The sequence below is a fragment of the Terrapene carolina genome, unplaced genomic scaffold (assembly GCF_002925995.2).
Source record: "Terrapene carolina triunguis isolate 2854851 unplaced genomic scaffold, T_m_triunguis-2.0 Scaffold236, whole genome shotgun sequence".
Lineage (NCBI taxonomy): Eukaryota > Metazoa > Chordata > Testudines > Emydidae > Terrapene > Terrapene triunguis.
In genome coordinates this window covers 6,925,458-6,950,235 of record NW_020664587.1, presented here as the reverse complement: position 1 = coordinate 6,950,235, position 24,778 = coordinate 6,925,458, and the positions used below count along the sequence as shown (strand labels likewise).

Here is a 24,778-nt window from a genome sequence, read left to right as displayed (position 1 = left end):
CTGCTAGGGGCTGCAATAACAAGACCCCTGCAGTTATGTTTCAAAGGTGCTACACAATGTGAGTTCTAATCAACTGAACACAGGCTGTCTGAATTCCCAGTGACAGTGATGCTCTTTCAGTGGCTCACGGTGGTTTTGTGCCCACTTCTCCCCTCCTCATTTCCACTAAAGTGTTATTTTAAGGAAAAGAAATGGACTTGGAGTATAGTGTCGCTACAGTGATGGGTATCTTTGTTCCTACAATTTCTGGTTGTGTGCAGACCTCTCCATCCACCATACAGCAGTTACTCCTTTATTTCCTAATTTAGGCAAAGAGTGTTTAAGTCAAGAATCAGCCTTGTGATTTCTCAAGGTGCCAGGGAGAGACAGCTGTTTGTTGTTATTCCATAACCCTAAAGCACACGGATAACTAGTCAGTTTGGAAGGTTGTGTTTAGGATGTCCTCTGGATGCAATGTGTGTTACACAAAGAGTTTTCAGGCTTTTTTGTTTTTATTTTTTAAAGTCCACCTATTGCTGTGCATAGATTGCAGTAGACTCAATACAGTGTAAGTTAGAGACTGACATTACTGTTCTTAATATTTCAGGATGCTACATTCTTCCTAACCTTCTCTGGCCTTTTTGTGTATTTTTTTTCTTTTTAGAGTCTGTGTGACTTTCCCCCCAAAACGGATGTGGATGCAGTGACAGAGAGGAAAAGTACTAACCCTGACTTTGAATTGGTGGGCCCAAAGCATTCAGTAGCCTGTAGTGAGAACCAAATGTCAACTCCACCGGAGTCTTTACAAAGTCATGACTTTGGCACTTCCTCCCTAAGCAGTGAGGAGGAGGAGAGAGCTCCTGTATTCCTTGAGAGCCAGGATGACCTAACATATGAAAAGGGTTATGCAGGTGTGCAAAAGCAGGCAGATGACTCAGATGAGCAGTCTGAGGTGGAGACCCCTACAGTCTCTGTTTCACCTCCACTGCATCCCTGTCAGAGAGAGGAGGAGACAGAGAATGTTGAAGAAAATTATTTTACAAGAGATCCACTTAGAAAGCTAAACGGAGAGTGTCACAACTGGAATATTGATAATGGGTTTCCCACACTCATTCGCTGTTTTCAGGTAGTAACTGTGAGCTCAGAATACCTCCTTTTTTTTTTTTTTTTTCAAATCTTCCTTTTGGTTTTTGGAATGAAATCCCAAACACTGCAGCAAGCATATGCTACAAATCTGTGATGAGGAATTACGTTTATATGGCCTGAATTCATTCCCCAAACTAATCAGCCAGTTAATCTCCTGCAAAGTCTGTGCAACTGAGCCCCCTCCAATTTAGCCTTGCATAAAGTGACAGACATGCCTCAATGAAAAATGGCCTTTGTCTTCCTTTGACTCAAGTGCCCTGTTTTCTAAATAAAAGGAAACATGCAGACTCCAAAGACCACCACGTTTAATTTTATTCCACGGAATTGGGTGGTTATCATGGGGTTTTGGTGTGTTTTACTGCTATATTGCAGAAAATTTGGAAATCAGGCTAAAGGAGATGCTGCAGGGCTGAAACTTAATGTAGCACAGCAAATTCTAGCTCTGTCAAAAGTCTACATTTACATTGTAATTGTCATGAGATTTCAAATCCCACCATCACCATGGCAGAGATTTTTGCCTGCTTCAGTGTTGCTGAATATCAATCATTTATGTCGAAATAGATGACCACTTAACTTACTAACAAGGTGGCAACTTGTCAGGCTTTGGGAAGGTGAGCAGAAACTGATTGAGCTGGGAAAACCTTGTGGGTCTTTTGCTAATATTATCTTCTCTTTTGATGAATTACCAGGTGGTGGAAGAACTGATTTTTCCAGTTTCTCTTTCAAGACACACACAGTTTTTTCTTTTAAAGACTTGTATCTGACATTGATTTAATAAAAGCCAGTGAACCACAGATTGATGAGTATTTTAACCATGGAAATGGCTTTGTTTGCATTCAGAATAAAGCTTCAGTCGGCCATGATTAACTTTTTATTTGTCCAGTCTCTACAGCATCAATTTTGATATTTCAGTACAGTCAGAGTCATGGTCTGACTGGCAGTTTTCTATGGGGTCCTCATCCTCGTAATTAAGAAGCTAATTAGTATAGTACATTCATAGCAATCTGACTGTTTAACCCTTGATTACTTTCTTGGTCTAACTTAAGACAGAACAGCGCTGTTACCAGAGAGGATTTCACTGTGTGTTTTAAGCCTCAAATTTGACTTTGCTGGTTCAATGCTTGATCCTCTGAAACATGTATCAAACTCTCTGTAGGGCTAAAATGTTCAAGATTTCTAGGCTGAGTCTTGGTTTCTCTATCTCTGATGTTTTTATCAGATCAATGTCAGAGCGTTGACCAGAAATATCATCAGTATGTAACTGTGCTCCGTGTTTTTTTTTTAAACCTCTTTCATAGCCACCCCTAGTGAAGACTCAGACAGTTACCATCTCTGACGTGTCCAATGCTGTGAAAAGTGAAATTCCAACAAAAGAAGTTCCCATTGTTCACACAGAGACCAAGACCATCACCTACGAAGCTGCACAGGTAGAAATGTTTTGCCTAACTCACAGTGGATTTAATTAAATGTAACATTATGTAAGTGCAAAGTTTATTAATCCTTAGAATGAGACCACATAAGAACATTAGAATGGTCATACTTGGTCAGACCAATGGTCCCGCTAGACCAGTATCCTGTCTTCCAACAGTGGCCAATGCCAGGTGCTTCAGCAGGGATGAACAGAACAAGCAGTCATCAAGTGATCCATCCCCTGTTGTCCAATCTCAGCTTCTGGCAGTCAGAAGCTAGGGACACCCAGAGCATGGGGTTGCATCCCTGATCATCTTGGCTAATAGCCATTGATGGACCTATCCTCCATGAACTTATCTAATTCATTCTTGAACCCCGTTATAGTACTGGCCTTCTCATCGCCTGGCAATGAGTTCCACAAGTTTACTGTGCACTATGTGAAGAAATGCTTCCTTTTTATTTGTTTTAACTTGCTGCCTATTAATTTCATTGGGTGATCCCTGGTTCTTGTGTTATGTGATGGAATAAATACACTTCCTTATTCACTTTCTCCACACCTTTCATGACTTTATAGACCTCTATCATATCTCCCCTTTATCTTTTTTCCAAGCTGTGAACAGTCCCAGTCTTTTTAATCTCTCCTCATATGGAAGCTGTTCCATGCCCTTAATCATTTTTGTTGCCCTTCTCTGTACCTTTTCCAATACCAGTGTCTCTTTTTTGAGATGGGGCGACCAGAACTGCGCGCACTATTCAAGGTGTTGGCATATTGTAGATTCTAGCAGAGCAAGAATTATTCTTTCCTGCACCAGGTAATTTTTGCAGGTTTCAGGAATATGATCATTTAATTAAAAGCTATATCATAATACATACACACAGGGGACTGAATTAAGGTTCTCTTTCAACTGCTTGTCCATAGACATATTCCACTGATAGTGTGCATCTGCCCCATGGGCCCGAGGTTGGAGTCTTTTGGCTAGCAGTGTCCGTTGTGGCCACCCATATACCCTGAGTTCTTCTTTGAGTGCTTGCTCATGTCCGTTCCATGTTAGGTGTGTGTGCTCACCACATGCACCGGTGCAGAAGTTTTTCCCTCAGTGGTATCCGTAGGGGACTGGCTCTGGCGCCCTCTGGAGTGGTGCACATATGCGCCACCGGCTCCCCCTCCCTCAGCTCCTTCTTACTGCCAGTGACTGTGCTGGAACATCTCCTTGCTTTGGCAAGTGCTCTTACTCAGTGGTTCTTCCTGTCATTCATTGTCTAAATAGTTCTTAGATAAGTAGTTCTTTTTGTTCTTTTAATAGTTAGCTAATAGTACTGTAGATAAGTTAGATAGTCCCCTAAGGGACTTAGCCCAGTGACGGGGCATGCCCCAGTTCCCCGGATTCAAGCCTTGTGATGGCTACAAAAAGCCTATGACGATCAGCTTGAAGTGTTTGGCGAAAACCCACATTAGCAACAAGTGTCGCATCTGCAAGAGTTTCAAGCCAAAAACTAAAAAGGAGTGGGAGATAAACCTAAGAGCGCTCCTCATGGAGTCGGCCCTCGTGCCGGTCTCCGGACCACCGAGATCGGACTCCGCACTGAGCACAGCGGCACCTGTTTGAAGTGTGCCGGTGGCACTGGCTTACCGACACCGGTCCCAGTCCTCGGTGTCTGCTAAGAACCAAGGAAGCACACCAGGAGAGGACGTTCCCTGATATCCTGTACTGAAAGGCAAAGTCTGGAGCAGATCATAGGCCCATGCGGGGCAGCATTTGTCCAGAGCCCAACCAGGCACCTGCATAAATGGCTAGGCTACCCTACCCTCCTAGGGACCCACCAGCCACTCCGGGTACTACCGGAGGTCCCATCCACGCTGGAGGCCTTCCAGGCTGCAGAAGACATCATGTCTTTGCCGGTGCCACCAACACCCCGTCAAGACGTAAACATCTCCAGAGGGAAGTTGGCACTGGGGCCCATGCAACAGTCTCCATCCATGCGGCATCACTCCCCAGCACCGCGGCAGTCAACGTCAAATCCCAAGGGATGCACTTCCGACCTGCCTATACCAACCAGAGTTCCCAGCACCGTTCACCGGACTCTTGGCACCGGTCCCACAAGGCATCGCTTGTCCAGTGGCCGGCACAGAGCCGAAGCATGGCACTGGTCGCTGGAGCGTGAGCATCGCTCCTCGGGGACCACGAGACAGGTCCCCAGTGCCAAGACGCAGATCGCCGGACTCATGGCACCAATCCCCGGGGTTGAGGCGGTGTTCTCTGCCATCCCATTCTTGGTCGCCGGACTCCCGACGCTGTTCCCAGAGCTCTAGGTGTCGATCACCGGTGTACTGTCGCCACGCGCCGTCGCTGGTTCCCATACAGGCAGCACCGGGACCCCGAGCCCCGGCATCTGGCCCACAGCTGCAGGCGCGGGGATGGTAGACATGGAGGGGTCGTGGACATAGCGTCGGCACCGCAGTGGTCCCCAAGGCAGGAACTTTCGTCCTCGAGCTCAGAGGCTGAGGAGATAACGGGTCCCTCGGGCCAGGCACACCCAGCCAGATTTGGCCAGGCTCCTCCAGGGCCACCAGCTGGAGCATGGCCCACCCCGTGGCACTTTTGGAACATGTGGGGGTTCTCCCAGGCATCGGAGACCCAGATGCAGCATAGAGGAGGTCGGCGACGGTCTCCTGCCCCACCTCTGGAGTTACAGGAAGGGTCTGAGCAAGGAGCACCCTCAGGCCTCGGTGGAGGCCTCCCATGTGCGGGACGCTGAGCCAGCCCCTCCACCTGCCCTTGCCGCCTCCTCATCCTCACCCAATGAGGCAATGGCGGGACCATCCCAGACAGTGCCACAGGACAATGCCAAGGCACACCAGGAGCTTCTAAAGCGAGGTGGCAAACCTGGGATTGGAAGCAGAGTTGGCGGAACCCTCTGACACACTATTTGACATTCTGGCCACAGTGGCCCTGTCTAGGGTGGCGCTCCCGTTATATGAAGGGGTAGTAAAGCTGGTGGAAGCCTTATGGCAGACCCTGTCCTCTCTCCTGCCTATTTCCAAGCGGGCTGAGAGGAAGTATTATATCCCGGGGAAGGGGTTTGAATATTTATATTCCCACCCGGCACTGAACTCTTCAGTGGTCTCTGTAGCCAATGAGAGGGATAGGCAGGGGCAACCTGGCCCAACTCCCAAAAGCAAAGACTGCTCCCTTCAAGGGCTCAACAGCGGATCACTCTCCGATGCTTTTCTCCTGTCTTGGGCAGGCAACCTGATGTATGCCTTCCCGAGATCCTGCTTATCAGCAGGACCCTCCTGAAAATCAAGAGGGACTGGGACAAAGTCATGAGAGCCCCAGCATGGCCTCACCAGCACTGATTCAGCGCGCCCATGGACACTTCCCAACCGTCCAGACCTGCTCTCTCAGGATCACAGGAGGTCACCTGAACCTCTTCTCTCTCCACCTCACAGCGTGGATGCTGCATGACTGAACCCGGAGGAGCAGGCCTGCTCTACTCAAGTCCAGCGCATTCTGTTGGAGAGTAGAAAACCCTCCACTAGAGCAACTTACCTGGCAAAGTGGAAGTGCTTCTCCTGCTGGGCATTGGAGCGGAGGATCTCCCCGACCCAGTCTTCTCTGCAGTCCATTATGAACTACCTGCTTCACTTGAAACATTAAGGCCTGGCCTTCTCCTCGATCAAGGTGCACCTGGCAGCCGTTTCGGCCTCCCATCCCCGCGTCCAGGGCAGATTAGTATTCTTGCATGAAATGATGATCCGGTTTCTTAAGGGCCTTGAAAAGATTTTTCCGCTGGCCTGGGACCTGGTCTCCCAATGGGACCTCAACCTAGTCCTCTCTAGGCTCACTGGCCCTCCTTTCGAGCCTCTAGCCTCCTGTTCTCTTTCACATTTGTCGTGGAAGTTTGTTTTCCTTGTGGCTATCACTTCAGCGAGTCGAGTCTCTGAGATTAAAGCCCTTACGTTGGAACCTCCGTACATGGTGTTCTACAAGGACAAGGTTCAGTTGCGTCCCCATCCTGCTTTCCTGCCAACGGTGGTGTCACCTTTTCATGTTAACCAAGACATTTTCCTCCCAGTATTCTGCCCAAAGCCTCACTCGTCCAATGAGGAGAGGCGCTTGCACACCCTAGATGTCAAGTGGGCTCTGGCTTTCTACTTAGAGCATGCCAAGCCCTTCTGTAAATCGACTCAACTCTTCATCACAGTGGCTGACAGGATGAAAGGCTGCCTGGTGTCTACTCAAAGGCTTTCATCTTGGATTACTGCCTGCATCTGTATTTGCTACGAGTTGGCGCAGGTTGTACCTCCACCGATAGTGATGGCCCATTCAACTACAGTTCAGGCGTCAGCAGCAGCCTTCCTAGCACAAGTCCCTATCCAGGACATCTGCAGGGCCGTAATGTGGTCGTTGGTACACTCCTTCACGACTCACTACTCCATCACCCAGTTGCCAGAGATGACGCTGGCTTTGGCAGAGCTGTGTTGCAATCGACACCTCCATGAACTCTGACCCGCCTCCGGAGATACTGCTTGGGAGTCTCCTAACATGGAACGGTCATGAGAAAGCACTTGAAGAAAAAAAAATGGTTACTAACCTTCCATAACTGTTGTTCTTTGAGATGTGTTGCTCATGTCCATTTCATGACCCGCCCTCCTTCCCCTCTTTCGGAGTTGCGGCAAGAAGGAACTGAGAGTGGGAGAGCCAGTGGCGCCATATGTGCGCTACTCCAGAGGGCGCCACAGCTGGTCCCCTGTAGATACCAGTGAGGGGAAAACTTTCAGCACTGATTCATGTGGTGAGCAACACATCTCGAACAGTAGTCACGGAAGGTTAGTAACCGTTTTTTCCTTCACGTCTCATGCCAACCACATTAAAAGGGCAGAGTGGACAACTGCCACTCAGTTCCTCTCGCTGGCTCTAGCTTTGAAATGGAACTGCTCCCTTGTCTGTTTTCAGTGTGCTGCTGGCTCTCTGTTCATTCCTTCTGAATGTTGTCCTAATCCCTAGTTCGAGTTAAGTAGTTGGCCAGTTGACACCATAGTAGTAGTAGTTTTTTCAGATTACATTTCTTTATCGGGAAAATCCTTACTTGTCTTTCTGATATCAGGATGGCTAGTGCTGAGTCCTCCAGTTTCATCCCTTACAATGCCCATCAAATGAAAATATTCTGTGTTGAATAAAATGAAAAGCTTGGCATGTTTCATGAATCCTTAAACAGGCTGAATGAAATCAGCCTCAACACTCCAGATCTCTGTGTATTAAACTAAGATTCTGTTTGTTTATGTGAATGTGAAAGTTTGTCACAAATAACTTGTGTATATATTGATGTGTGCGCACCAGTAAGAATGACCAGTAAGAGGTTTTCAAAATAGCTCCATGTCTGAACAGAATTTCTTACCGGCTGCTGGTGCTTTGATGTAGACTAGACTGTTCTAAGCAAACAAAGTGTAGCCTTTGTGCTATGAGAGATTTGCTGTCTATTTTATTTTCATTCCTGTTTATCACACTTTTCCTGTAGTCTCTTTTCTGTTTATCTTTCTTCAGAACTTTGTGTACAGATTAAATTATCTTGACATTTTTTAAAAACTTTGTTTTGTATCATCTTATCCTGATGATTTCCTGCTACATTTCTATATCTAAAGCAGGTACTGAAACCAAAAATAGACTCAATGTGAAAGTACTTGTTATAATCAATCTCAATCTCAAAGCACTTTAAATTAGTAAATTAGAATAGTAGTGGTGTAATAACTATATTCAAATGTGGCTCCATAGTTAAGGCTGAAGCAGATTTTGACTTGATGCAAATTCTTAATATCTTACAAATGTAATTTTATGTCAGAGTAAAAAAAATTTCTGACAAGGCAAATCAGATAAGCTTTTAGACAGACAGTGGTTCAGAAACATCTCTTCACTATTTTTTCCTGATTATCTTTTTCTGGCTTATCATTAGTCCAAAGTGGACTGGTCTGTAAACTTCAGGTCGTGAAGGACCTGTGCCCTTTCCCAGTTTTGGAGATTTGTTGGCAGAATGCGATTGTTGAAAGTAGTTTAAGGGCTCCAGGTGCGGGCTTTGACAAAGTGTAGGAAGGTCGCAACAGCAGCATGAGAGCTTCACAAATGGCACAAAGGTACACTGGAACTCCCCATGGTACTACAGTTCAGACTCCTACCGCTGAGGGCCTGCAGTTGCATGAAGCAGAATACCCAAATTGTGCGTAGTACAGATTCCTCTTTGAGTGGCTACAGACGTGTATTCCACTCAGGAATGTGCACTCCCAAAGCACAGGAGTCGGGGAATTTTGCTCTACAGTACCTGTAGGAGCGGCGCTTGCGCCCTGCAGCTGTTACCCTCTCTCCTGGCTACTTAAGGGCAGCACAACTCTGACCCTCCTCCATTCCTTCTCCCTGCTTGTGGCTAGAGTCGGAGTGTTCTGTGTGGTATTTACCTCACGCTTTTCTATCTCGGTCTTCTGAGATTTTGTTGTTCTGGGGATAGTTACAGTTATTTAGTTAGTACCCTTAGTTCTTCTTCGAGTGCTGCTCATGCCGATTCCATTCTAGGCGTGTGCGCACCCACATGCCTGGTCATCGGAGATTTTTGCCTTAGCAGTATCCGTAGGGTCGACTGTGGTGCCCTCTTGAGTGCCGTGCTCATGCGTCAGTACATCAGGCACCGCCGGCCCTACGCTCTCTCAGTTCCTCCTTACTGCCCGTGGAGGTTATCGGAGTGCCTTTTTCCTTGCCTAGCAAGGATTAGCGGTTCTTCTCTACTGTTTTTTGAGCATTAGGGTCTTGTAAATAGTTTGCTTCAGTAGTTAATTAGTAAGTAGTTGTTTAGTGTAGTTACAAGCTGCAGAATGGCCCCATGGGGCCTCTGGTTTTAAGCCCTGCTCTGACTGGAACAGGCCTATGCCTTTTAGTGACCCCCCATAGCAGGTGCCTGAAGTGCTTGGGGGGAATCACATCTGAATGACAGGTGTCGCGTAGAATCATAGAACTGGAAGGGACCTTGAGAGGTCATCTAGTCCAGTCCCCTGCACTCGTGGCAGGACTACGTATTATCTAGAGACAATTGCTTCCTGTAAGAGTACGTGAGCTATAGGCCATTCCTGTAAGAACTCGGAAAGAGCGCAACATCCGTTTGAGGGCCCTCCTCCCAGAGGCTGCTCTCTGCCCGGCTTCTGAGCCTTCCCGGACGGACTCCACCCCTAGCACTTCGGCCTCGGTGCATAGCACACCCCAGCACTGGGCTCCGTCGCCAGTGCCCAAAAAGGAATCGAAGAAACGTAACTCCCCGGAACTGAACAAGAAGGGCCATGGGATATCGGGCAAAGGACCCAGTTCGGGCCTCCCACCCACACCAGAGCGCCTTCCCAATGGGGTCCCATGGCCCCCTGAGGGATCCACCACTGACTCCCAGGAGTGGTAGGGGACACAGGCTTGTGGCAGGGCTCATGTCTTCCCAGGGTCTCCCGGCGCCCAGAAACCTGAGGCCTCTACCAGCGCCATTGGCACTGCGTGCATCACAGGAAGCAGCAAAGGCTCCCTACGAGGGCAAGCCAGCCCTGCAGATCTCTAGAGCCAAAACAACACACACTATCTCGACACCCCAGATCTCTGGCTTCTCAACCCAGATCCTGTGCAGGTCACCCTAGATTGCCAGCATCGTGGTCTCTGCCCTCTCGACGTGGATCGCCTAGGGGGAGGCGCCGGTCACCGTATCACTGGCACTGTTCATCCTCCCATCTCCTTGGCACAGATCCCCGTCTCCCACACCGCGGGGATGGTCTCCGTCATAGTACTGATCCCGCCCAACCCCTGGCATCGGTCCTCCTATTCAAGACACCGGTCCGTCCAAGGGAAGGAAATTTTCTCAAATTCTGTGATAGTGAGATTTCTAAGAGGAGTCAATTGTCTCTACCCACCTGTGAAAGAGGTTCCCTTGTGGGACCTTAATACTGTCTTAGCTGCCCTTATGGGACCTCCACCCAAGCCCCAGGAGACTTGTTCCCGGTCCCGCCTGTGCCACAAGACAGTCTTTGTTACTTGCAGATGTTATAGCAAGTGAGCTATAGGTCTTAATGGCAGAGCTCCCGTGTACTCAGTTTTTCAAACAAAGTGGCCAACTTTTGTTAAAAGTAGTTTCACCTTAACCAAATGATTTATTGCTGGTGTTCTTCCCTAAACCAAACTCCAATGCAGATGAACAGTGACCTCACACGTTGGATGGGAGAAGGTGCTTGGCGTTTTAGAGAGGACTTTTCAGGCTTTTTGTTTCCTATGCTGATCGGGTGAAGAGTCATTCTCTGCACAACTGATTTCCAGGTGGATAACTTCCTGCTTTATAACAGCATGTGATGTAGCTCAGACCATGTCTCCATAGACATTATGGGCCATTTGATGAGGGCCCAAGACACACTGATAGCATTCTTCAGTGATGTTTTGATAGTAGGAGTTTGCAGGGCTGCTACCTGATCTTCTCTTTTACCAAGCACCATGCTGTTACCACTGCGTCTAGGTCAGATGCAGACTTTGGGAAGGCAGTCCTGCAGTCTTTGTTTAAGTAGGCGCCAATCTCCAAGTACTGTTTGTGAGTCACCCAAGAGGAATATGTGTCTGTCTACAACCACTCGAAGAACAGCAACTGGTGACCTCCTGTGCTGTGACTGTTGTTCTTCAAAATGTGAGTGTAGATGTGTGTACTATGACCTACCCTCTGTCGCCTCTCTATCAGGGTCTCTATTTTTGATGTTCGGGTCAGAGGAACTGAGAGGGATGGGGAGGCACTGCCCTTAAATAGCCTGGGGAGGGGCTAAGGGCTGCCCCTACAGGTACTGCTAGGCAAGGTTCTCTGACGTTGGTGTGCTGCTTGCGCGCGCACCTGAGTGGAATACATGTCCACACCTCCGTTTCCAAGAACAGTTCCAGAACAGGTAAGTAACCTTTTTTTTACTTTAGGAAGTCTGCAACTTGGAGGCTAAATGGTGGAGGAATAACCAAGAACTGGGTTCTGTGCTGCCACTGACTGGCTTTAATGCTTTGCACTTTACAGGTGTCATTTGGTAACTTATTTGGGTGCCTAAATATGGCACCCACATTTGAAAATATTTGCTTTGCCTTTGTGTCTGCTTCCCTATCTGTAATACGGAGTTCATGAGATTGCCTATTGCAAGGAGGTATCTGTGCAGTGGACCGTTTGTTTAATGCATACCTGGCATACTGTCATCCTTGTGGAAACTGTCTCCAGAGATGATCAGCAACTGATTGTTTAACATCCCATCTGAGGTAGAGCACTCAAATAGTGTTGCATGGTCTCCAGAACCAAACTGCAGCACCAGTACTGGGCATAAGCTCCAGGTTATAGTGTTCGGTTTGAACCCGTATTGCTCAGAGCATTAGTGGCTGAGATTAACTGCTCCAGCTTAGTCTAGTCACCATCTTTACATCTCTAGCTCTAATGTCTCAAGGGAGAAATAAGAATTCTGTAACCTAATTATTGGAGATTAGGTGAGATTTGGCCAAAAAGTAATGCTGATCTCTGGGGAGTTGAAGTTTTATACAGCACAGAAACTGGTCCCCCCTAGTGGTCACTCTGAAGATATAATCTTATCTTAAATTGTCATTACAATCTCATAGACTGTTCTGTAACAATAATTGGACAAAAGAGGCTGTTACTCACTGTATATCTTTAATTCAGTCATTTGGAGACATGGACAATAAACTCTGGAGCAATAGATCGGCTTTGGAAAGCCTGAGAATTGTACAGGATGGGAGCCAGGTAATTAAAGAGGTGGTACACAGTTGTTGTTACTTATGGTTTATTTAGGTTCTAGTAGCATCCAGAGCTCTTGCGCTGCGCTGGGCACAGCCCTGAAGAGGCTGATGTACAAAGGGCTTGGGGGAGATGGATTCAAAATAGCTTCCAAACCGGTTTAGAATCATAAATGGATAAAATGCCAACTAACCCCATCTGCCCCTTCAGCCATCTTAATTGAACGGATTCTTTTATAGGAGTTTCAACAGAAGTGAGATGTGAGCAGTGTAATGGCCTTTATAGACCAGTTCGGGGAAGGTGGTATATGCAAAAAAGGCAGCGTGGACAAGGCTGGTATTGGTGGAGCAGGGGGAGTGATGGGTGTGGGGACCTTGTCATGTAGCTTCTATGGAATCTGTAGAAGTAATTTGTGACCATGCAGAGCAACTAGAAAGTAAACACGTAGTACTACCCCTGCTGCCTAAAACATGCGAGTCAACCTTCCCAGCACAGCACCCCAATTCAACTGGAAAGGGAGAGGAGAAGAGAGAGGATAGAGAAGACCCATTCATCATCCCAGAATTGAGAGCGGGAGAGCTGAACAAAGTCACTGTGTGAAATGGAGAATCATCACCCTGTGGTTGGGTGAGATCACAGCACAGATGTCCTAATGGATCTCAAGGCTTCTCTGCTTGATTTCATTGTGGCTCTGTTGGAGGGCAGCATGGCTCCTTGGTTCTTTAAGTGCTGTACCTTCAGACAGCATTAGTCTTGAAACTTTTGTTACGCTGCTAAAACGCTAATTATTCATCCAGCTGTGAATCACTTCACTTCGTCTCATAAATAATGCAAAGTCTACTTTTGCAATGATTGTACATCATCTTAAATTACAGCACTGAGGTCCTGTTGCAATGGTGACTGTGTGAAGATGGTTGATTGCTGTTTTGTGTGTGTCTCATAGACAGATGATGGCAATGGGGACTCAGACCCTGGAGTCCTGCTCACTGCTCAGACCATCACGTCAGAGACCACCAGTAGCACAACCACCACACAGATTACAAAGGTAAAAAGGTGATGCTAACAGGACTGGTATGAAATCTAAAAGTTCTATTGATGCTCAAACCACAGGAAGCAAAGTTGGCCTTTTCCTGCCAAATATTTAGTTGTACAAATATTTCCCCCTCCAATCCGATTTCCCCCTTTCTCTGCCCTTAATTCTGCCTGACACCAGCGCAATTCAGGATCACTTGGAAATGGACATTATCTTGCTTCCTGAAGAACTGTACCACCACAGTTTGAGTGATCCAACAGTAGCTTGGGATCCTGAGGCAGTTCTGAGAACCTCCCATCAGTGTGTTAGCCAGATATTTATTTTAAATGTAGCTCGCCTTTGGGTTCTTATTTGCTCTTCTGTGCGGTAAATAAGATTGAGTCCTGTTTAGAACTTTTTAATTAATGCAGCGTTTGAGCTACAAATGATTAAAGTTGGGGAATGTTGGCAAATCAAACTTACATGTGAGAAATCATCAATTTGAGAAAGTAGGGATGAGTTTGAAGACTTCAATTGACTTCTAATATGCAGGAATGTCCCCTAGTTCTAGACCCATGTCACATTTTTATCAAAGGTTTTACAAAACCTAAAATACTTCACTAATGCTGTCATGGACTGCCAACATTGCTGTGGGCTTCTTGTTTTGTATTTATTTATTTCAATGCAGAGTTGCAGGGAATTTTTGAATTTGAACAAAATTAAACACTATTATTGTGCTAGTTCCTGGGAGTCAAAGTGAAACTAAGCAGCCCGAGTGCATTGTCCACGTTGAGTGAAGCACACAACAGAGAGTGCATACTCCAGATGCTGAAATACAAATTACATTTTTAAAATGACTTTCAGCTGTAATAATGGAACTTGTTACATTGACCGTGTCCGTTTCACATGATTAACATTCCAGCCTGCAGACCGGAATGATTAATACTTGATTTACTAAAAAACTCTTTATTGACAATGTGCTTGTTTGGTTTGGAAGAAGGGAATATTGTCATACACTGAGGTGAGATTTTTACTTAGTGTCCTCTCACTCTATCTATGATCCAGTTATGCTAGTTTCCCAGTAGTGTTTTTGTGATTGGCAAGTGACTTTAGTTTGAGTTCTGTCTTTGAAAGCCAGGCTCAATCCACTTTGTAATTCTTTGTCATTGTTGCTCTGTAGGCTACCAGTAACATATGTTCTTTCATACTAGACTGTAAAAGGTGGAATTTCAGAGACACGAATTGAAAAAAGAATTGTCATCACAGGAGATGCAGACATTGACCACGATCAGGTGAGCGATTTTAGTGTTACCCAGCCAAGAGCCATTTTAGTTTTGCAAAGAGCTAATCAGTTGTTCTGACCTGCAAATTATCTCTGTGCTAGACAGTCAAGTGGCCTCACTTGTGGTAAATCCAGTCATTTAGGTTGCAGCCTAGGGAAATTGGCCTGGGCTAGAATAAAAATTGCTTGTCTCTGTGGAAGAGGTAACACTTTTCATATCTGGTGTTTCAGCTGCAGACATAGATCTGTCTCATTTTAAACTGTTAATGTCAGAAAAGTGACTGCAGATGTCCCTGTGGTGCTACCTATTACTATTGTATGTCTTCAAGTTGTAACTGACCTGGCAAACAGGCATTGAGTTCTGCAGAGACATACTGTAGCTGGGGCAGAGCGAGCTGAATTCTGTTCTGCCTGATATTAGCACAAAAATCTGGTTCCAGAAGTTTTTATATCTGGCAATGTCCAAAGCAGAAGGGCTCAGCTTTGAGTGTGCTGCTGGCTATTTGCAATTCAAAAGTTTGTTTTTTAAAATTTGAGGAAATGTGACATGAAAGTCTCTGATGAAGAATAAGTATGAGACAGCTCAGTCATTCTTTTAGTCACTTTCTGCCCAACATTTCCTTAGAGACCAGTAATTCATCCCTTGTTGTATTTTCAAGGAGCATTGTAGAGTTTAGGGGACTCTGTGTGCACGTTTGCAAGGATTTGTTTTGCTTTTATGTCCTGAATGATGTATGTAAAAATTTGGATTGAATAGCCTAAAAATTTAGAGTAGGAAGTTTGTGTATACAAGTGTATCAGAGCTGAAAGCAACTGAAGTTTAGAAGCAAACAGCCTTTGCCACTGATCATCATGTTTTCCAGTGGTTAGAATATTGACCTTGGAATCTGGCTATCTATGTTCTGTTCTGGGCTCTGATACTAATTGTGTGCGATCTTTTGGCAAGTCACAAGCCCTACTCTGCCTTGGTTTACCTGTCTGTAAAATACTTAATACATATCAACTTCTTAGGGGATCTTGAGGGTTAAATGTTTGGAAAGTGCTTTGAGAACCTTTGTTGAACGGTGTTAGAGAAGTATAATCTGTAGTGTTGTCATTTTTACAGTTAAATTAAATTGGCTCAGGAAAGTTTTGAGAGAGCTAGTATGAAACTCAGATGTATTTAAAAAGATGACACACACACCCACACCCACACCCCTGGCGTAGCTAATCTTCATTTAGTTTGTGAAGGGAGAAGTCACCAGAGAAAGACAGTGTCAGGGTAGGTTCAGATACATTCTTTAACATGTTAACAGTGCTCATGGAGCTCTTCCCCTTTTATGCTGGGTATTCTTGTTTTCTGCTTCTTGAAGAACTCTTGTTTCCACATAGACAACATGCTTCAGCAGTTGGAGCTCAGTGATAAAAACAAAATATCAGAAAAAGTTACAGTTAGTGCACCCAGGTAGTAACAGAACCCTGACTGGGAATCTGGTAACTCTTCCTAACTGGAGATATGAGCTTTTCCTAGAAATTACAGATCTATACAGTTCTCAAAGCCACTGAGCTGCTGCCTAAACCTGATCCAATAAACTGTTCCTCTTGTGAACTTTCCCTTTCCCATAATAACAATATTACGGTTTCACATGAACATTAAGCTGCTTTAGGCCTTTTATTGGTGTCTAATGGGGTAATTATTTATACAGCATTGAAAAGTGTGCTATGTACTCCAGACACTCAACACTAATCACAGCACAGTTCTGGTGTATATTAGTCAGTGCTTTTAGAAGCACATGCCATAGGGCAATTATTGTTTAGGACAGCCCCAAATCATGTCAGCATGCATCAGCTAAGATCTTAGACTCTTTCCAAATATTTCAATACAGGTGGTTCTGTGATTTAATTCCCAAATGATTCTTTCTTGCCAGTCATTCAAGCCCCATTATGTGTAGTTCTCACACAGCATTCTGAATGGAGAAGTTAACACACCTAAGCAAATTCATCCCTAACTTTTTTCAAAATTAACATGCCCATGAATGTCTGTGAGGCCGTCCTGTTGAGGTCTTTCCATTTGCACAACTGCCTCCAGCATTCTAAGATGGTCATGCCTTTGTCATTGAGTGTTTATCCCACCTAACTAATCTCATTCAGCCTGAACTAGTATTTGTTCCTGTACAATTTATGGTTCTTATTTTACATGCTACAAAACCATAGTCTCATGGGGGTGGAATCATTTAGTCCTAAATCAGCAGATAATCAACAAATACATTTCGATCTTCAGAGATCTGGGATGTGATTCTTCAATATACTTCCTGCATTGAAATTTGTTCCAGTTGTCACAAACCAATCTGTTGTAGAACCTGGTTTTGAGAGTTTGAGACCCAAATACCTATCTTCAGCAGCAAATCTGGTTGCTATTTGTTTTATTCAGATTTTGTCTTTATGCTTCAGTGTGCATCTTATTTAGATTAACTTCAGTTTTTCCATTCACCAACGTTTTCATTTGAGAAACTGGTTTTACTAGTTAATATCCACTGTTCTTTGCAAATTTGAGACTTTCTCCCAATAATCTTACATAGGCCAGACTTTCTGTTGTTCTACAAGTGTCTCTAATCTGTTAATTCTTCTCATTCATGACAACTTTATTGCAAAGGCCTGTAACAATGGACTCACTTGGCAACTGGCTTCTTGTAAAGCAAATGTGCTTTTCCCGATTGGATGGATCACAATCTGATCGACTTTGGCAGCTTCTGTTTCTTTGTGCTCCCACTAGAACGTACTGTACATCTCTAATGCCTCTGAACTTCCGCCTTCCCCCTCTTCTCCCCCCCCTCCAAAAAAAAAAAAATAATGTGGGGCATTCACCCTGCAATGCCACTTGCTTCCAGGAAGACTTGAAAGCACTGCAACTTCCACATATAGTTCTCTGCTTAGTTTCTTTCTAGACTGAGAGATTCAAGTGGCTTCATTTGCTCCATTTTTGCCAAAGATAAGTAGTCTTCTGACAGCTTAATAAAGGTGTGACATAAGTACATGTAATACTGTTCATTTCCTGGACACAGGCAACACAATCTGAATGAAAACAAATAGCAACCAAATTTGCTGCTGAAGATAAGTATTTGGATCTCAAAACCAGGTTCTACAACAGATTGGTTTGTGACAACTGGAACAAATTTCAATGCAGGAAGTATATTGAAGAATCACATCCCAGATCTCTGAAGACTGAAATGTAATAGTTGATTATCTGCTGATTTAGGACTAAATGATTCCACCCCAATGAGACTATGGTTTTGTAGCATGTAAAATAAGAACCATAAATTGTACAGGAACAAATACTAGTTCAGGCTGAATGAGATTAGTTAGGTGGGATAAACACTCAATGACAAAGGCATGACCGTCCAATAATTCCAGTTTTTATGTATTTTCTAGCGTGCTGTGAAGATGATGATGGTGGCTACAGTAAATGGGCAATACTGCTGCTATTGGTATTGTAATGGTGTCAAGAGATCAGTAGGAGTGGGGCACCTCTCTGTGCTATGTAGACATGGTATCTTCCCTGAAGAGCTTCCAAAACTACATAGACAGGGAAGACGTAGTAAGGTGGAAAGAGACACAACATGCAAACAAAGTAGTGGTTGATGGCTGGAGGAAGAAACAAGGCTGGTTGCGTGGTGATTCATATTAGTTAGTGGAGAGCAAGAGCGTGAGTTAGTGTGAATGTAGACCAACAACTCAACCAAATGCAAATTGCAAAAGCATTCCCTGTTTGTGGCTTCATACATAAAACAATGTTATCATCCTTGTAAGGTGGGAAGGTAGCAACAATGAAGTCGGCTAGCAGCGGAATTTCCTGGAGCTAAGGCTCTTTACATCCTCAGGCGACTGTCAACTGGACCTGCTGTCCCAGATTGGCTCCCCTCTGGTCTGGGTGGGAGTGGCTGGCAAGCCTGCTGCCCTCCCCCTGCTGCTCAAGGCTGCAGCCACTAGGTGAAATCCTGCCTCCACTGAAATGAATGGGAGTTTTGCCATGGACATCAGTGAGGCCAGGATTTCCAGTGTCTGGTCTGGTGACGTGGGAGAGACTGCAGTGAAATTCACTTTCAACTGTTCGGCTGTATGCAGCCCAAAGTGCTTCTCTGAAGAGATGTTTCTTTCTCAGGTTCTAGTACAGGCCATCAAAGAAGCAAAAGAGCAGCACCCGGACATGTCTGTGACCAAGGTCGTTGTCCACCAGGAGACCGAGATTGCTGAAGAATAGCAAGGCCAGGTAAGCAGGTAGAAATGCGTGTTCTGACCCACAAATTCTGGAAACACTGGAGGAGGGAACACCTACAGCCAGAGAGGACCAGTCATCACGAGTCCATGAAAAATCTATCAGAGCTTTTTAGGTTTCTCTTGGAATCTCAGTATTCTGAATGTGATCTAGCAAGGCACTTCCTGTAACTCTAGTAGCAGAAGATGCAGATACGTTGATTTGCATAGCACTTCAAGTATCAAGGTGTCTTACAGACCTAAGCTACAATGGAACCTCACTGGTTGGAAGTGGAAGTGCTTCTTCCCCTTCACCCCAGGCTCTGTTATCTGCAGCTGTGAATGAGGGGTTATGGGATGGGCTCTATCCCAGCACTAGCCCTGAGGCCAAAGATTGACAAATAGTTCTCCTCTGCTTTAGTAGTAAATCTGCTTATTTTCCTAATCTAGAAAAGACCCCAAAACTTGAGTTAAGGTTGCTGTGATCTGCTATGACCTCAATACCTAGCTTTTCAGTTTAGTAGTTTGGAAACAATAGTAACTGTTTAAAGCTGCTTTAAGAACCCATAAAGGCAGCAGCATTGTCGAGCAAACATTTTATTCCTAGAGCTGTGCTCAGCATCAGTTATATTGGCGCACCGACATGTTTTGGCCAGATAGCATGCTCGATACTGTATAATTGAACAGTCCACGTGTGTGTGTGATCCATTCAAAACAAAAAGGGTGTGGATGAGAGTTAGGGAGGTGGAGGGAGAGGATGAATATGGGAGCAGTGGAGAGATCATGACAAGACCATTTTAAAAAGCCAAATTTGGTAGGAGGAAAATCCCATTGACTGCCTCTCTTTCCAACCTTCATGCTGAAAGTCAAGTACCTGTCTCATATGTAGGCTCCTAAATAAAATTACTCTGCTTGCACATTTCTCATTGGGTTCTTCATTGGGATTTGTGGGTGTTTGGGGCTTCTGAAAAATCAGGGCACTTATTTAGGGTCTTGACTTTAGACACATGGTGGAAAATTATGGTCCATGCTTTAAGGATCTGACTATTGGGAGCGAGGGGGAAAGCACCTTGTGAAGCTGGTGGTGTTAAAATGCCCCTCACTGGGTGCCACTGGGAGTGTTTCCACAGGAAGCTGGCAACTTACCCTAACCTTGTCTTTCTAGGAGATGTTTCTCCCTGACTGAGAGAAGGCCAGAAAGGGAGGAGAGAGCGGTAGGGGGAAAACTGCAGAGAAACTACCTGGAGCACAAAGACCACCGATTTACAAGCTTTGCTGTCAATAACTGAACATTCATATCACATACTAGGAGTTACGCTTTGACATTTACTTGGGATTTTCCAGAATATAGTGGATCCTTTTGAATATTTTTATATTGTAAAACAGTATGCCATACTTCTCACTGTACTGAATGTGTTTTTTTAAATAGGTTTTCAGTTTTGCATTCCCTCATGCATAGCCTCCATAGGTCCTCACAAAAGGGTTGGTTCTTAAGTCTTATTCCTTCAGATATACTGGGGTTAAGCCACTCTCATGCATATTTTAGAAACTGCACCTTAGAATAACAGCTGTTTGAAAACCCTAGTGATTGATGGGGCCTTCTGCCAGAAGAATCAGTTTACTTAGATGTCCATGTGTGGCATTTCTACTTGCCTCTTGCGATTGGCCCTAGATATTTCCAGAAAACTCCAAGTCTCACTACCCAGGTGTTTCTATACCTTTACTCTCCATTTCCTTGCTTTTATGGGTTTTGGTCCCTTGATGTTGTTTGAACATAGTGTGTGTGAGTGGGGGGGGGGGGGTTGTGGTGTAATATTCACACATTTCAGTAGTTGGCTAGATTAAGGAATACTGGAAGTTGCTTCACATCTCTCTTATACTGTGAATTCTAGAGCGTTAAGAGAACTGTGACAGGGCACTACCCCTTCCTGTTCCTCAGAGACTGCATTTCTACTGAATGCTACCTACCTATTTTTGCTTTCTAGATGCCATTTAAATAAGTCTATTGAAGTGTGTGGTTAAGGGGTTTGGGCTCTGAATGCTATATGGTAGGCTGTGCATTATTCGCAATAGTTGATTTCTCAGTGTCAGACTTTTTTTTATGTTTAATTTTTCAATAAGTTTGTAAATCATGTTTTTTCCAGTACTATTTAAAGCTAAGCACATTACCCACAAATCAGGGCAGGGTGTGTGTGTGTGTGTGTGTAATAACTTAATTTAAAATCATCTCTTAGACACTCTTACCTTCCTAGACATGTAAGCTCAATTTGGGCTGGCAGACCAAGACATTCTCACAGCTGTAGATTATAGCAACCAGTGGGAACAAAGTCAAACCATTTGGAAAGTGCATATTTGGAAAGATCACTGGCATTCCCCTCTCTACATAAATTAAGGTTCTGTAGTACATTGGCTCCTTCACTGCCATGCTGCAATGAAACCCCAGGGCCAGACCTGGCTGCAGTTTTCAGCTTCTGGATGATGGTGCATTCAGGTCTATAATGACAACTAACCAGCTGCTGTCTTTAAAACATCCCATGTATTTTACCAAAAAAGCACTGAAAGTATTTTTTCTAGATACTCCTGTCATATCCACTATAGCAGCATATGGCATACTTAGAGGTTGGGTGTGTTTTTTTTTAATTTAATTGTAATCCTTTTTAAAGTATTTTTAGGGAGAATGTGTGTGAATGGAATTTTCTACCTGGAGATGATCCATAAATTTGTAAGGTGACCACTGTGGTGTTAATCATGACTTTCAAAATGAGAGTGTAATGCTTTTATGGGGGTAGGACATACCTCCTTTCGTGACCGCAGCAGTAGATCACCACCACCTGTTTGGATTTAATGGAAACCTCTTAATCATGCCCTGGTTTTTCTTTCCAGCAATATTTTACAGTTTTGTAATGAATAGAATTGTGAGCAATATTTTTTTAAAGATAGGGCTTTGAAGTTGTAATTCTGTATCTGATGTGGCACACCTCTAGCTGTGAGGGAGAAGAGCCCTTTGCTGCTAAGCGACATTCCAGGATGAGAAGAAACGGGCAGTAAGTGCTTTACTTAAAGTTTGACAATGTGTTTTTTTTTTTTTTTTAAGAGGTAGAAGACTGAGCTAGACTCAATGACTTACTGTTTGGTTGAAAATTGTCTTTAAATGGCACTGTCTTATCATTAAAATTTCACCCCACCTTAAAGTAAGTTGTTAGTATTGGCTGGAGACACTATCTTTGAAAGGATTATGGAGCTGCTTGAATACTGGGGTAGTTATCAGCATTTTGCTTCCTATGAAGGCAGCTGTTTTGCGGGAATGCTACTTTACCTCCTGTAGGCAGACATTTAAATGTGCAATTAGCTAGTGAACTGCAATTTAGACCCCCTTTCAGTCCCTCGGCTGCACCCTTTGGCTGACAAACCTGGTTTCCTGCTCTGGGTGGAACCGCATAGTCTTTAGATTGGAGCTCCAGGCCCCCTGTTTACCAGCCACAAAAATCTGACAGGCCCAACTGGATTGGGCACCTATGAGGCAGTTTCCTCCCAGAATAAGCTTGCAGTGACAGTTTTGTCAAAACAAAGCATTTCACTCATTCATCCACCCAGAAGGCACATAGTGCAGAGGGTTAGTCAGAGGCCTATATGCATGAGTCAACCTCTCTAACCATAGCTTAGGTAGGGCCATTTTATTCCAGCCCCTGCTCCTGAATCTGAGGGTTCGTTTGCATCTCCACAGCCCTTTTCAGTCTGCTGCCAAACCTTTCTCCCCCTCCCTGGGGCAAATCCTACAACTAGCCACTATCTTACTAAGGCTGAGGAGAGAGGGATAAAAACATCTCTGTAGCTTTGCTGGCACCTGCTGGGTACAACTAATAATCTGGCAGTTGTGGTTGAGCATTTGCTGGGATGCTCCTTATCTAGGTCATTGTTTTGCCTTTCCTGTTTGGTTGCTCTAACATGCTATTGCAAGCAGTAGGCACACTATTCATAAAAAGTTTCCCAGTTCTGCACAGCTGGCTTCATGGGACTTTTAGAGCTACCAAATGTTTAATCTGCCCCTAGCACTTAAAGGCATTTGGTGACTGTGGGGGTTTAGATATGCTACTTTAACTAGTGAAGGAAGTACTAAGGACCTTGACACAGCTGTAACTTAGTTCACACCCAAGCTTGTTCAATAAAGCCGTGGCAGCACAAAGTTTGATCTTATTAAAAACAAAACAAAAACAAAAAAACTCCTTTGTTCCTTAGGAGATCTTGACTTGTCTAAGATCCAGAGGAGTTTCTTGTTGGTGAGAAGTTTTTCCCTTCCCAAACAATGGTGCACAAGCATTTCCTACATGTTACAGGCTTCTGCCTTTGCAAGAAAACCCCTTCTTAAAAAGGGACAAGACGTAGAATAGTGTAACTTTTAGATAGCTGTGCTGCTCAGGTTCCCTTGATAGCATTAAGCGCGCTTGTTTCTTCTGTTCACCCTCTGATATTATACGTCAGTGCTATCTTCATGGGACAAAACACAGTGCAAACCAAACTGGCTTCTGAAGACAGGCAAAACTTTTTCCCTTGGGCACTGTTGACCTTTCAGGAGCTTGTTGCCTAATCCCAGTAGGGATTCCTAGCTGCCACACCCACGCAACCCCAGCACACTTCTGAGGGACAAGTTTTTATAAGCAGAAGGTTCTCCTAGTCCAGATCTTGGAGAGGAGTAGGGGTTGCCACTGGAACTGCTCCTACTGAAGCAGTTGAGCTTTTCATAGAGGGACAGGGAAGAAAATAGTAGCAGTAGGTAGAGCGAATCTTACTAAAAGCTAACTACACCTCTACCCCGATATAACGCTGTCCTCGGGAGCCAAAAAATCTTATGGCGTTATATCGAACTTGCTTTGATCCACCGGAGTGCGCAGCTGCCCCCCCCCCCCCCAGCACTGCTTTACCGCATTATATCTGAATTCATGTTATATCGGGGTAGAGGTGTAAATTAACTTCTACCTTTGCAAAACTGCCTGTACCCTATCCCATTTTTCACCTTTTCCTCCTACAATGAGTTGATCAGATTGAGTTTTAAAATTTGGTCCACCCTGAACTGTGAATTTCCAGGGACCAGCGCTGCTCATGTCAATGTAACATATGAACAAGGTCTGTAATTTATAAGATATGAATGTTCTCAGCTATTCCCAGTCCAGGAGGTAAGCCAGAGGCTGGCTTGATTGTATAGTATACACTTTACGGAAGCTATTTATATATGAATGAATGTATAGAAAGGAAGGCAGGAGAAGCAAGACCTCTGATTAATTAAACTGGAAAGGCAGCTTTGGTTTCCAGACTGCAATCTCCAAGCAATACAGCTGTATTAAAGGACTGACTGACTGAGTTCTGATTTTAGTAAACTGTAGTTTGCTGATTTCATACAATGTACAATTACTTTAAGAGATGTTAGTGTCCCAACCGTGGGGTTTTTTACAAGTTTAATCAAAATTTAGTTGCCAATATGAAGGAGCTTTGTACATTTTTTTTTTTAAGACAATTGTGAATGGTCTAGAATAGCTGTTTACATCTTTTCTTTACAACGAATAGGAAATACCACAACAGACTTAAAACTGGCCAATCTTTACAGAGTGAATAGTAAATGACCGGAGCTGTTGTTTTGGACTTTTGTAGTAATTCAAAGGGAAAGTTGCTGTAGTGTTTAGACAGACCTAAGTGTTCAATATTGTTTCTTGTATTGCATTTTTCAATAAATTTTCAAACTACTGCATTCTTGTCTTTAAAAAAAAAAAAAAAAAAATCTTCCCTGGTCCAGCTCACGCAGGGTTTGTCTGCATGGGGAGTTATTCTGAATTTGGAATGGCTACTTAACTCCCTGGGCAGATGCTCTTATTCCAGAATAGGCTCATCCAGCCATGGACTTAATCTGCCTTCAGTTCCTATTCTGGATCAACTTTCGTGAGTATAGACAAGGC

At 44.5% G+C, this 24,778-nt stretch overlaps 1 protein-coding gene across 4 annotated transcripts in view; it reads left to right on the top strand.

The window, feature by feature from the left end:
* Positions 1-18,844, top strand: part of EPB41 (erythrocyte membrane protein band 4.1) — a 102,430-nt gene extending 83,586 nt beyond the window's left edge. For all 4 annotated transcript variants that reach the window (XM_029912678.1, XM_029912677.1, XM_029912676.1 and 1 more), the window contains 4 exons: positions 2,424-2,552; positions 13,253-13,354; positions 14,533-14,613; positions 18,742-18,844. In XM_029912678.1, the coding sequence (XP_029768538.1) occupies positions 2,424-2,552; positions 13,253-13,354; positions 14,533-14,613; positions 18,742-18,840 (411 nt within the window). In that variant the 3' untranslated portion in view covers positions 18,841-18,844. The remainder of the gene's footprint in view (positions 1-2,423; positions 2,553-13,252; positions 13,355-14,532; positions 14,614-18,741) is intronic.
* Positions 18,845-24,778: the final 5,934 nt, after the last annotated feature.